Source organism: Arvicanthis niloticus, chromosome 17 (genome assembly GCF_011762505.2).
Source record: "Arvicanthis niloticus isolate mArvNil1 chromosome 17, mArvNil1.pat.X, whole genome shotgun sequence".
In the NCBI taxonomy this organism is placed as follows: domain Eukaryota; kingdom Metazoa; phylum Chordata; class Mammalia; order Rodentia; family Muridae; genus Arvicanthis; species Arvicanthis niloticus.
In genome coordinates, this window is record NC_047674.1 from 21737898 (window position 1) to 21752043 (window position 14146).

The window sequence follows — 14146 nt, forward strand, 5'->3', positions numbered from 1 at the left end:
GGCATGGGTATTCCCGGCATAATCATGTGGTAAAAATAGGGACTATTTTAAAATGGGTGATAAAATATCACACTGGTCATAGAGAAGCCAGTTTGCTTTAGATACCGATAACTAGACATCGAGAAGATGGCTCAGTTGGTCCAAGTGCCTACGGCACAAGAATGATGATCTTGAGTTTGGGTCCCCAAAACCCATGTATGATCAAGTTTGGAAGCAGTCCCACATGTCTTAATCTCATACAGACAGCAGTTCAGTCAGGTGGATCCCTGAACTCTGGCTACACTGTCTATGCCCATCAGAATGTCTGGTTCAGTGAGAGACCTTGCCTCAAAAAATAAAGTGATGATACTGGAGGCCGGAGAAGTGGTAAGGACAGCGGCTGCTCATTTAGAGAACTGGAATTTGGTTCACAGCATCCATGTTGGGCTGCTCACTAGTCTCAGGGGATTGAATGACTTCTGGTCTCTCTGAGTACCTGTATACACACACATACACATGCACACGCATGCGCACACACACACACACGCACACACGCATGAATGCATCCATGTACACACTCATGCATTTGAGAAGCAGTTTGCCTTACTACCTACTACCTGTCATGGTATGAATGAGCTCCTTTCCACATCAATCCTCAAGTATTCAAGTTGAGAGATTTCTAAGTAGACTGTTGAAGGCCCTGTGATGACAGACAATGGATTTCAGTCCCTGTTCCTGCCCTGGGAAGGAAGATGTGCTCTTATGGCACAACCAGTATTTCACATGAGGACACCAAGAGACACAGACCCAACAAAACCAGCAGGTCTGTGATGGGAGCCATGGTCTCTCAGAAAGGACTCAACCCGGGGCTGGCATGAGGAGGACATAGAGGGCAGAAGGAAAGGGAGATGCTGCTCCTAACAAAACTGAAAAGATCCAAGCATCAGAAGCATTCACAGCCTGGATGGTGAGACCAGTGTGCGCGGCTGTTAAGGATAAACAGGATGAGGTCCAGAGAGGCTGGGAGCCCAGTCATGGAGGTTAATGGCTCTGACCTTTCCCATTTGTCAACAGACAAACAATAAAAGGTATCCGGGACGATGAGTGGTATTGCTAAAATGGCTTCTGGAAGCCCAGCTGGCAACAGTAGCTGGAGTTGAGTGAAGAGGTATTTTAAGTATTGAGCAAGGCAATGAATCCAAAAGACTTCAAGGTCCTTCCAAGCTTAGAGTTTATGATTCTAAAATACTGGTAAAGAAAAAAAAAAAAAGTTGGGGTAGTGGGAATTAGGTTAGAAAATCTCTGCAGTGACCCATGGGAAGGAATAGAATGGTATACTTAGGAGTAATTGAATGCATTTCTTTCCTGAACACCGACTCCTAAGAGAGGACCACTCTATGTGGCAGGGTCACCTCTGTCACTCCATAGCCAACTCCCCTGGCCAGATCCTGCTAAGACTAGTCATTTACGGCTTAGTTCCGGTCTCAGCAGCAGGCATTCTTATGAGCAGCTTTGCAAATCATAGGCAACACACTGAAAGTCATCAAGAGGAAGCAACTTTAACTAGTCCTTCCTCTTGATGAGCAGGGGAAGATTCTGAATGAAGGGATCTGTTAGGCTGACTGACCACACCAAACTGTGGGAACCGGACACAGAAGGCAGTTGGAAGATTGCTAGTAAAGAACATTTAAAAATCGACTCTTGGTGCTTACTCCCTGTTGGAAGCAATTAGCTTCTGCTACTCTTTGTTAGACCACTTCCAGTTTGTTGACATAACTTTGAGCATTCCTTATTGTGGATGGGGCAAACACAAACAAAAATGTAATGATGAACAAAGAAAAGAACTGCAGACCCAGAAAACAGTAAGCATTGGCTACAGGCAAGCCCATGACTTGAACAACAAAATTATTGTAATTTCCATACCATCTTTATTCTGGAAGACATATGGTTTTCACTTATCCCTACAATGACTTTCCCCACATCTGTAATAAACATTTGGTGACATTCCACTCCATAAATAAAGAAAAAGTGCATATTATAACTACACCATTCAAAATTGGGATTTCAGTGTCTTTGTCCAACAAGTCAAGCAAAGCAGCCAGGTACTGTTATTGCACTCAAGCTATATATACAAGCTGGCGGAATTCTAATACAATCGAATAATAACTTTGGTGAAAAAATAACAGTTACTGAGCCTTTTGAGTGCAGAGGGAGAAGGATAGGAAGGTCAAGAACAGGCCATGTTCTAGGTCATTCAGAAGCACATTACCTGCAGAGACATGATTTGGTGCAGGTATGCACAAATAATAATGACATAAGAGTGTTAGGGCAGAATTTCAGGTGCTATCGAAAGGTGGCATGTAGGGAAAAGGCTATTCCTCATTGTGGTGTGAAAGACAAATGTATAGCTTGAGAGCCAGGGATAATTTACCTTGACTATTATAATTTAAATGTGTTTGGAGGTACCAGGCTCATGGCATAATTTATAATATCAACTGGCTGTGGCTTTCCACCAATTACAAATTACACTAAGGTGCCCAGGCACCACTGTCTGGATAGCCTGTCTGCATGCTCTTAGACTCCATGGATTTGCTTAGCCCATTCATATGCAAGTGTTAAAGACATTCCAGGTGGATCCCTATTAACAACTCGGTGGTGGAGCTGCACAGTTGGTGTGCACCAGATGTGTCAAATGCATACAATGGAAGACGTTAATAGCCTCGAAATGTCAGCTTTGGGCACCAGTTTCTTTTAGAGTTGAGCATTTGTTTGTACTTTTATTTATATACTGTGAATTTCTTTCCTTCTTTCATCTTCTTTCTCCCTTCTTCCCTGTCTTCCTCCCTTTCTTTGAGAAAGGGTCTTGTTGTATAAGAGTGTGTGTTTGTATTCTGGTTGGCTTAGAACTCCATACATAGACCAGGCTGTCTCTGAACTCAGAGATCCTCCTTCCCCCGAATCCTGAGTGCTGGGATTAGAAAGGTGTGCCATCAAGCCCAGCCTAGAGATTTTCTTAATGGACACAGAGTACTTAGCTTTAAGTTTGTTTTACTGGCTACATGTTTCTTGATTCATTGTATAATTAATCTTCTGAAAGCAGCAGACATTCGTATACACACTTTAAAAAATAGAATATAAAACTGTAAACAAAGAAAGTCAGGTCCTATGTGCCCACCCCCAAAAGCTAATGGCATCCCCAGTTAGTATTCTTCCCCAGGTGTTTGCGCTGTGCATAGGAAAGCCTGTCTATACCTGTTCTCATTGAAAATATCCATGAAGGATGAGTTAGGGCTGGAGCACCATTTGCTGCTCCTAACTTCCTTTGAACTGAACACTCCCTGACTGTGAGGCAGTGGTGGCACCCTGTCTTTGCCTTTTTAATTCTCAGAACACAAGAAACAGAAATGCCTTAAGAGACTGGGACAATGTGTGTATAAAACACAGCACTTCCCTGGGGCATTTTTTTTCAGACACTTGCTTATGATGAACTGCAGCCATAGTGGCCAATGAGAAGGCACTTTTATGAAGAAAAAAAAATACTTGCTGCAAGGGGGATTCCCTGTGAGAACCCCACTCAACACCTCCGCTTTGCTCTGTGTGTGTGTGTGTGTGTGTGTGTGTGTGTGCACGCGCGCGCGCGCCATCGGCTGCCGCTCTGCAGAGCAGTTAAACAAGTCTCATCTCCCACTCCTGGAGGGGTGGCTCTGAACCCCAATTGCTGGTACCACATGATATCTAATGAGTGAGTAGGTTTTCCCCTACCTTAGATTGCTTATTCCCCTCCAGTCAGACATTCTACATGTGGAATAAGGCAGGAGTTATGAACATCAGGCAGACTTAGCCGCCTGAGCCTCCCGAGGGGGGCTGCGTGAAAGAGAACGGAACACCCTGGGAAGGTACTCACATCCTCTTCCCATATCACCATGGAAATATGCCAGAAGGACCAGGGGTGGCACTGCCCTTCCTGCTAAGCCGGGCACCTGGCATGGCAGGCAGAGTGAGGGCTGAGCCACTCAACTGGTGAAATAACCCACTTCCTATGAAGATCCCAGTCTCCACTGCAGTGTGGATGTGCCACTAAGTCTGAAGAGAAGGAGAGAAAAGTGGAAAGTGGTCCCAACTGAAGAGGAGACCTTTGGTTTAGGAGAGATCATGGGGCTAGACAGGCCACTTGGGGAAAGCTGTGGGCTTCCCAGGACAAGCCTGGTGTTCAGCCGTGTCAGCTGGGTTTGTGCATCTGGGCACACAGAAACCAGGGAGTGCCTGTTCATGGCAGACATGCGTGATCTGCAACAATAACAATGCGCTCTTCTTTTGTTTAAAACCAACTAGGGGCTTGGGGAGTAAAGTGAATGGGCTCCAATCGCACAGCTGGAACACGCCTTCCCCTGTGTGGTGCCATATCACTGGCCATCAAATCTGTGAAGACGCTGTCTCCTCATTTCTTCTTCTGTCGGGAGCTGGAACCCATACGTTACTGGGCCATTTCTGGTATTTCCTGCAGTGAAAAGGCAAAAAAGGGAAATCACACACTGCCTATCCATCGTTCTGACATTTACAAGGCACTGTGTTCCGTAGGATTCCAAGAAGAGAAAACCAGCTGTTTTGGTGTCGTTTTTATTTCAACATTAAAAAGACACATAACAAACAGATTTCAACTTTAGCTGTCAATACTAACTTTGACACAGAGTCAACATTTTTAGCGTAGTTCAGTCCATGAACTTCATTTGATTCAGTCTCAGCTTCTTGATACTCAGTCCACGCTGACGTTGTTGTTCAACCGTGCTCCATGGTTTCCATCACTTCACCTTCCATGTGTCTCAAGGGCTGCTTTCATTTTGTATGATCAACTCAACTGGCTGGCCTCCTCTCTCCTCCCTCTCACCTGCTGGTACTGCCAGTCTGGACATCAGCAGCACAGCTGGCTGAGACACAAGTCCTACTTCTCTGGAGGTGAAGGGCGGCACACACAATGGAGACCAGGAGCAGCGTTAGCTGACCCAGTGGCAGTGGCAGTATAACAATGTGTCAAGCCATTAGCCTCAAGGAACTCACTGCAACCCGTGTCCTTCCCCCACTCCAACTCACAAACTTTGCTAGCCGGCACACAACACTACAAGCACACTAGTTACAGGTCACATGACTGAGAGGGTGGTTCTTCAGACTGCAGCCATACTCGGAATACAGGCTGTGAGAGCCTAAACACATCAGTTGGTATGTGCACGCATGCTCTGAGAGACAAACACATGGGCCTTGATCTTAAACCTCAGGAAGGAACGTTCATACTTTCCATTGGACACAGGTAAGTAGGTGCCACCAAAGTGCCCTACCTTCTCACTCCTGGATCTGTGAGACCTACTAACTGGCTACGAATCTTTCTCTCATCACCTATATCATCAAAGTCTCATTCCTTCTTTCCACACCTGGTCAGCCTCGAAGTTCTCCCCTAATACCAACTTTTTAGCGGTCAGCCATTCTCTGTTAATTGTCCTCATTCAATAGCTGCTATGTTCTGCCAGATAGTGATGGCATCTGTGTGCACCTCTGCTCCCTACTACCAGGGACAGAAGCTCTTGAGGTGGTAGGGGACATCTTTGATACTTCTCACCCCTTGCGACCTGGATCAGTCCTAAATACATAGCTGCTGTCAAATAAGCAGGGTCTTAACAGCACTTGCTTATGACTTCCAGAGGGATCTGTCATGGCTAGACATCATCCATCACAACTCAGGGCTGACATGGCTGATTCAGGGAGCAAAGGCTTTGGACTCACTGGCCAGATGGCAGGGTGAGAAGGACAATTGCTTCCTCTGAACGAAAGCAAGTAGGCATGCAATCAATCTTTGGGCATGTGATCCTTCTTGCTCATTCTCCACAAATAGTTTTTTTCCAAAGACATTTATCATTTATGTTCATACTGCCAAAGCAGGTAACTATCACAACTATAGTGAAGTATCAGAGAAATTGGAGAAATCGATTTCTGAAATCAGGAGTTGAAGAGTCAATTCAATTCATGACTAGAATTTTAGTTGTCAAAGAGAAGTTCACAAAAGGAAGTCAACACTCTTGTATGATTTTGTGTCTGTACTGTTCCAGGGATCCCAATGCTTACTTCTAAAAGTCCTCTCCTATTGTGACACTAGGACAATGACCTCTTAAGCCTGTGGATTACTTCTTGACTTGAACAACCAAACTGAATAGGAAAGGCCGTGTACCCATATTCATCTCTGATAATGAATCTTTACTTCATGGCCTTTCCGTACAGCAAAACGTATGTCACTGTCTTAACCTAGATCAAAGATGACAGAGAATAAATACACTTAAGAACTTCCACCATAAACAGTTTATGAATCTTCAAGTTTCAAAGTTTCACAGGATACAGTTTTGCCATCTTTATAAAGGAATTTGTCTTTGTTCAGAATGGTGCATTTTTGAAATGGCAAATACATGAATCAAATCAACACGAGTTTATTGCCTAAAATTGCTTCATGTAATCAGATCCAAATCCTACTTTGCTGTTTATGGCTGCTTTTTAACAAGGAGTTCTTAATTGCTCTTATGAACACAGGCCAATCAATCTTTGACAGCGCACTGCAGATGGGCAAGGACTCAATTAGAATGAGCTGTGGGGAGAATCAGGAGCAGCTTCAACATGGCAAAGCTGCCACCAGGCCACAGGCCACAAACCCGTGCAAGTGGAAAGTCCTCAGCCTCTTCAAGGAAACCAGTGTTCTCTGTTGTACTTCTATGGAAGGAAGGATCCATAATTGCCTTTGGGAGGACTATTGTTACCATGATGGAAAGGAAAGCAAAGAGTTAGGGGGCAGAAGGTGAGGGTTCCACAGGTCCAATGCTCTCCCCTCCCTTCTACTCTTCCCCTCTCTTCCCCTCTCCCCACCTCTCCCTAGACCCATGTGCAGGGCATTCAAGGATAACCAAGGCTTAGCCAACAGAAGAAATGCCACATGCTGAAGAGAGGACTCCCAACCCTATCTACTCTGTGGTATGAAAGTCACTCCATTTATAGAGCCCTCTCAAGGGCTCCTGTTTCACTCAGCGTTTCTTCCCAATCCTGTCATCCTAGTTCCACTGATGGGCCAATTAAAAGACAGCGACATGTTAGCAAGATAGCTCAGGTTACTTGGCCAGTACAGAAGGGAACCATCTTCGAGCCAAGGTTTTCTGATCCCTTACAACCTACCCAACTGCCATCATTTCTGAACCACTAAACAAGATAAACTCCATGCCTTCTCACCATGTCTGACCTGCTACTCTTCAAGGATATATGGACTCACTGCTATGTGAACACAGAAGACTAGGGAAGTCCAGTCTAAGCCCACAACTCTCATGACCCTTAGCTAATATCAAAGACACAGGTCTAAAATACCACCTCATGTTTCATTAAATTCCAATGCAAACCAGAGTACTTTGGTTTTATAAGAACACCACAGTGCTTCAGTTTCTATCAGCACTACAGCATCAACTCAGGTCTCACATTCTGTGTATTTTTAAAAATCCTTCAAACTCAGTTTCTGGTAACAGCAAAGCTACCCTCCCATCTGAATTGCTTATTTCAGGATCCAAACACTATCCCACTCCCGATCCTACTAACTTTTTAAGCAGTTTTCAATTGTAAATAAATCTCTGATATTCTGAGAGGAATTTTTAAGTTAGGTGTCAGTCAGTCATCCCCCTGCTACGTGCTGTGTGTGCACTGTGGGTCTGCATGGCGCCGGGACAAGGCTCCAATCACTCTGGCATCCAGTTCCTTCCTTTGCATTGATTTTTAAGCACATTTCTGTGTTTTTCACCCACCTGCATCATCTATGACTGTTCTCTCTCTGCTCAGGGTCCTGCAGACATGTTTCAAAGCATCCCAGTCTCTGATATAAGCTCAGATTTCTTAGAGCTACAGCACAGGGCCTGGGCCAGCTTCATGTGGGTGGAAGATGCCTCCAGTTTCATAAAGGAAACATGCTAGTAGAAATTTAGAGATGGCTGCCTGGGTCTGTCTGGGATTCATGGATATGCCTCACATAAGACACTTCATGAAGCAGGCCCTGGTTGGTTACTGTGTGAAGAGCTGCTGACCAAGGGGGCTGCTGGCCTTCCACTGCTTTGGAGGGTAACAGCCTGAAGAGATCCCTTCTCTTTCATTCATTGCAGCTGTTCTCAACATGAGGGTTGTGAATTGTATATCAGATATTGTGCATATCAGATATTTACATTAAAGTTCATAATAGTAGCAAACATACAGTTAAGAAGTCGTAACGAAGTCATCTTACCACAGCACAAAGAGCTGTGTTAAAGGGTCACAGGGTCAGGAAGGTTGATGGAGAACCGGTGATTTACAGCTATATGTCTCGATAGCTACATAAGCTTCCCTTATGTTGGTCTTAGTTTCCTAGTTTATGAAATGGGTTGGTGAGGGCGGCTCCCCAACGAGACTGTTCAGAGGAATGGATGGTGCACACGCATGCATACACACACACACACACACATCACTTAGCAGCATGTAATAACCGCCTGTTACATCCCCAGTGCCATCAGAAATCATATTGAATATTTGTGTTTGAAGAGAACTAATGCCATATGATATGCACAAAATGAAATCTCAAGATCAGCTAACTTTAAGAATAATAATAATAAAAAAAAAACCCACATTAACTTATCCTTAAGTGCACTGCTGTCTTGCCTGCATGCATGCCTGTGAAAGAGTGGCAGACCCTCTGCAACTGCAGTTACAGACAGTTGGTAGCTGTCATGCAGGTGTTGGGAATTGAACCTGGGTCCTCCAGATGACCAGCCAAAACTGCTGATCCATCTGTTCATTCCCAATTAGTAACTTCTTAGTGAAAGAGGCCAGTTACGTTTGTGGGTACTGTTAGCAGTGGTTTGTAGATGTATGGAATTGTTACCTACTAAAACCTTGCTTTCCAAGAAATGAATAGCAAAAGATAATTAACATATTTCACTGGGCAGTACATTTTTGTAACATGGAGGAGCCTTTGGACTGTTGGGAAGGTCCAAGTGTCCAGGACGGACCTTTTCTCCATTTAGTTAAATCACACATTGACCACTTACAGGCCTGGATGAAATGGCTCTGAATATTAGAGCCTGGCAATGAATATTAGTATTTATGAGACTCACCCCATGTCCCTGTAAATAGAGGTCAGACCCCAATCTTACTCAAAGTAACAGTAGGCACGCTTCAAAAGGCCTCAGGAACACTCTCAGTTTAAGATGACTTAGCTCGATTACAGCCCCAGTAGTGAGCTCATACGACTTATTGATTTGTGGTTCTTGATGGAAAAATTTCAGTTTTCCACCCTTATGTATAATGCAGTAACCTGTCTATTTTATGGCTAAAGGAAGGGAAGCAATTTTCTCCAGATAAGAATTGCTGAAGAGGGCCGAGAGTTGACGGCCATTCCCCTACAATTCACCACTGGTGTAGACAGGGATGCTTAGTTTGCTGGCATGCACAGATCTGCACATGAGCCAAGCACTCATGCCATTCTACCGTGAAGTCATGGGATGGAATCAGGAGGGCTGGATAGGAAAAGAGGGTTGGGGGGTAGAAACTAAATAGAACGCTAGTAGTCTGTGGTATATCTGTCAAGGAATGAGGGCAGGCAGCAGCATGGTCCTCTGTGCTCTCTTTCAAGAACATTACTTTACTAGAACTGCAAAGGCTCCTGAAAGTCCAGTTGCTAAGTCATTTTCTTAAAAAGACCAGAAAGGTCTGGAAGAAACCTCTGCTCTAACAGTTTAGAAAGATGATCTTTGAAGAGGGGTGGGTGCTTAGGTACAACTTTACTTTCAGGGTCATTAATTATATGATGTCTCTCTGTCAAAATGGCCTGGAGTCCACCTAAAACCACATGGCTTTCATACATATGGACATCTCATGATGGCTTGAACAAAAGGTAACAGACAGTCACGACTTCAACACTGATGTTTCCATCTTGCCAACCAACCAGTCAAACCAGCCAACTGTAAACCTTGATCGGCACCTGGGATCTCAGAGTGGACAGCTCTGAGCTGCAGAGCAGCATGGCTCTGCTGTTATGAGGTTCTCTTCACATCAGATGGCTAATGTGGCTGCCATTTGACACAAACAACTTGGGATCAACAGGCAAGGAAGCTACTGAGTAAATTAAACTGTCAGGTGCATGGTGTTTTTTTTAAATAGAGTCAGCATATAGTTTAACTCTGATACATGCCCACCTAAGCGTTAACGTCCTTCTTTCAGGAGTATATGACTTGATCAATTTTTATGAACTGAGTAAGTGGAACTAAACACATAGGTAGAAATACAAATGTCCAGACCTCAGAAGCTCCCATCCTTTCCTCCCAGAAGGGCATGCGGCTTCCTTTGTCATTTTATCAAGTTTAAAATACTCTGATTTCTTCATCCTTGGGTTCTTACAGCCATGTTCTCTCCTTTAAAGCCTCTGGGTTGCCTAGGAGTCTTCTCCTCGCCACTTCACCTCTAGCTTACCCCACCCCTGCCTCTTATTTCTGTGCCAATTTCTAACACAGGGGTCCATTTTTAACCACACCATCCAAAAAGAAAGTCAGTCTGAGGGCCTTCATTCTTAATTTTACATTTGTGAAAGTCTTCCACATTACTCTGTGTGCTTTCAGACCTACATCTTTTTACAGGTGAAGAATTGAGACAGTAGAATTTTAGGTAATTTACCAAAGACACAAGGCTCAAGCCCCCTTCCTTCTTTGTGCCCCAGGCATGGATGTGCTAGTCCCTCAGTTAACACCATGACCTAAATCAGGAGGATGTCACTGTCTTATTGGTGACTAAGGTACTAGTCTGTTTGAAAGCACTAGGTACCATCTGCCTTCTGCCCACCCTAAAATTCTCCACAAATGACAAATTTTATTTAGGACTCCTGAGCGTGCCTCCTGAAGTTAATATCCTCTTTGAGAAAGATTAAGGCATAACTATACCCAGCCAATATTGGTAGTTTACTGCGGTTTCTGAAAGCATGGAGTATTCTAACTTCCTACAGAAACAAGGAGGAACAAGGAGGAAGCAGCTGACTGAAAGCTGAACAATGGAGTTTCATTCTCACAAGGACTCACTACACAAGAGAGATTTATTTTAAATGAATGGTTAAAGATTTTAATGTAAAATGTTCAAGGTAAAAATGTTTAGAAACTGTCTTAAAACTCTTCAAATTTTTATCCCCTTAGTGGTTTACTGTGAAGGGTTTCAGTGAATATGAGAATGGTTTTTAAGGCTTCTACAGACAGATAATAAGGCTTTAGGAGCTTCTAAGATTTCCTCAATCTGTAACAGAATGCTTTTTGCTAGTAATCGGGAGGTGCCTTGGTTTATCCAATCATATAAGCTGAATTTGGGGGTTTAAAGAAACTGCTTGCCTCCAGGAAGACCTTTTCTTCTCCCATTCTTTTGGATTTTTTTATTACTGGAAATCATTTACAGACATCCATTGGACAAATACATACAATCTCCTAGAAAACTAGCCATAGGTTCCCCCAAGGACAGAAGCCACTATGTGTCCTTCATTCGGAGTGGCTAGTACACAGGAGGCTACAGAGACAGAGAAATGGATACAAATCTTCAGACGTGGGTGTGAGGCCGTAAGTAACAATGTAAAAATAGAAACTTGAAGGTAAAATACAGAAATCAACTTTGTGCTGTGGGTCTATGAAGAGTAAAACATAAGAAACACAGCTAGTCAGTGTTAGAAGGATGAAAGCCCTTTAGCATACTGAAGTCCACTCCTCTCAGATGCTGTGGGGTTGGGCTTGGCTGCAGGCTGCAGTCCTGACCACTCCTGAGCAGACAAAAGGAGCACAGGAGTATGGCTGCTCTCCACTGCTAGGTAGGCTGCTTTTGCTCACTCCCTAGAGGCCTCCAAGAGTTCCCTGATGCCTGATCCAGACTTCTTGGGTATCTGAGGCCTCCATTTATTCTGACATTTGCCTGGAAGGGACAGGGCCTTGCCACTGTCTGTTTAGAGCTGGTTTTCTTGAAGGTAGGTCTCTGGTGATGGGCGAGGGCAGGCAGTGAAGTTCTAGTGGTCTCAGGGCCTAGATGGGAGGTCTCATTCTCACTTCTTGCTCCTCGATCCTGGGGTTGTATCCAGCCAAGAAATTTTAGTTTCACTTTTTAGCAGGGGAGAGGATAGATGGGGAGTGTAATCTAGAGTATAGTAAACTGAGATAAACATTTCATAGCATTAGGTCCTTTGAGACACAATGAAGCTGGGCTATGCTGCTGCTCACCACCTGCTATGCCCTTCATTTTCAAAGCATGGTGGTGGTTTTAGCAGCCCTGGCCCTAGGCACAGCGGTTTCCAACAAACAGCAACCAGTTAGCCAATGGAGGCAGACTCCAGCTGAGAACCTAGCTAGCCATTCCAAAGCATCTGTAATGCAAGAGTTTTGAATGAAGCTAGGTGGTCTTAGGCATGGCATTGGCTCACTATGACTCTGCTGGGAGCTTAGACAAGTCATTTCTCTTTGGACCTCAGACTCTTCACTGAGGGGGCTAGCCCAGCCTTGTGATACTTCTACTCTGAGGTTCCCAGTGAGTCTTCAGGGCTGGGAGGCCCCTCTAGAGAGCATAAATTTGCCCTGTCTGCTACCTACAGAGTGCTGTTTGCTTCTGACTTTTAGCAGCTGGACATGAAACCACTATGTTGTGCTCTTTGGCAGTGTCCTACAACTCATTTGGTCTCGTTCAGTGTTCCGCTCTAACACTTACGTTTTTTTTTTTTTTATTATTGGAATATTTGGATAACAATGCCAAAGGTAATAGAAAATTCAATTCTTGTGATGTTAATATGTTATATTACTAAGGTAATTTGTCAATACTAAGAAAAAGCCATCAAAATATTACCAAGAACTTAGTTCCAGACTTCATTTGGATTCTGCCAATTTTCCTAAGTTTTTGTTCCATGGACCAATCCAAGGGATTGCAGCCCACTTACTTTCTTGGTTTGTGGGAGTTTCTTAGTCATTCCTTTTTTTCCTATGGCCTTGACTGCCTGGCTAGATACCCAATAGATATTAGGTTTGTTCAATGATTGGCCTCTTAATTAGGCCAAAGTTCCAAGTTTTGACAAAGGAAAAAAAAAGCCACAGAAATAAAGTGTACTCTTATACATCAAGGACTTATACATGTCACTGACATGATGGACCGCTGGTGAAGCTAACCCTAAGGACTGTTTTGCCAAGTACAATTCTTCATTGTACATTTTGTTAAGATTTTATTTTTATCTATTTTATTTATGTGTATGTATGTGTGTATCTGCACATTATGTGCAGATGTCTGTAGAGGCCAGAATTGGGTGCTGAATATGCTGAAACTGGGGGTTACATGGGGTTCTGCAGTGCCCAACATGGGTGCCAGGAATTGAATTCTGGTCTTCTGCAATTGGAAAATACTCAAAAACCCTAAGCTGTATCTCCAAGCCCACTGTAAAAACTTCATTTGAGTTCCAAGAGGATATAGTTTTGATCTTCGCCTCTGTAAGGTCCCTGGGCAAGCTGGAAGTAGGGAGACAGGGAGTTTCACAGGAGACTTGCCATCCAGCTACTCATGCTTGGGAATGAGCAGCAAGTGGTAGAGTCACTTACAGGTTTGGCGGGGCTGCCAGTAAGCCCAGACACTCAATTTTACTGCAGTCCTGTATGACTATGAATGTGACATACACTAGCCATTGAGACCCAACATTTTCGGCTGAAAATATCCAGTCAGCCTCTCTCAGTACTTGCATTTGCCAGCAGGTGGAAGCAGAGGCCTACAACACAGAATCTGCAGATGAAACTAGGACACATTCCAGTCAGCAAAGCATTCCGCATCGTAAGCAGAATCAGGGTCATTTTGAAACAGATGGGCTCTACAGAAGACGCTGCACCGAATATTACGGAGTTGTTTACTGTCTAGATGGTCTGCGGGTTATTTGCCAGCACCTAGCAGCTTCCGTGCCATATCACAGTTCTTCCCCAGGAAATTCTAACAAGGAACTGGGAGAGAGGACACAGATACGGGGATTTCTCATCCGTTCCAAAGTCCGAATTCATTTTTTTGCTCATGTGCATATGCCTTGTGCTGACTGCTTCAGTCTACAGCCTTCTTACAACCCTAACTCCAAATTGGAAAGATGAACCCATGC

At 44.1% G+C, this 14146-nt stretch overlaps 1 protein-coding gene across 3 annotated transcripts in view; it reads right to left on the bottom strand.

Moving 5' to 3' along the window:
* Rhbdd1 (rhomboid domain containing 1) overlaps window positions 1-14146 on the bottom strand; it is a 132412-nt gene that overhangs the window by 22370 nt on the left and 95896 nt on the right. For 2 of the 3 annotated variants that reach the window (XM_034521847.2, XM_076914924.1), the window contains exon 7: window positions 1885-4477. The exons of the other annotated variant lie outside the window; for it this stretch is intronic. In XM_034521847.2, coding sequence (XP_034377738.1) covers window positions 4383-4477 — 95 coding nt within the window. In that variant the 3' untranslated portion in view covers window positions 1885-4382. Of the gene's footprint in view, window positions 1-1884; window positions 4478-14146 lie in introns of those variants that run through there. 3 annotated transcript variants of the gene reach the window in all.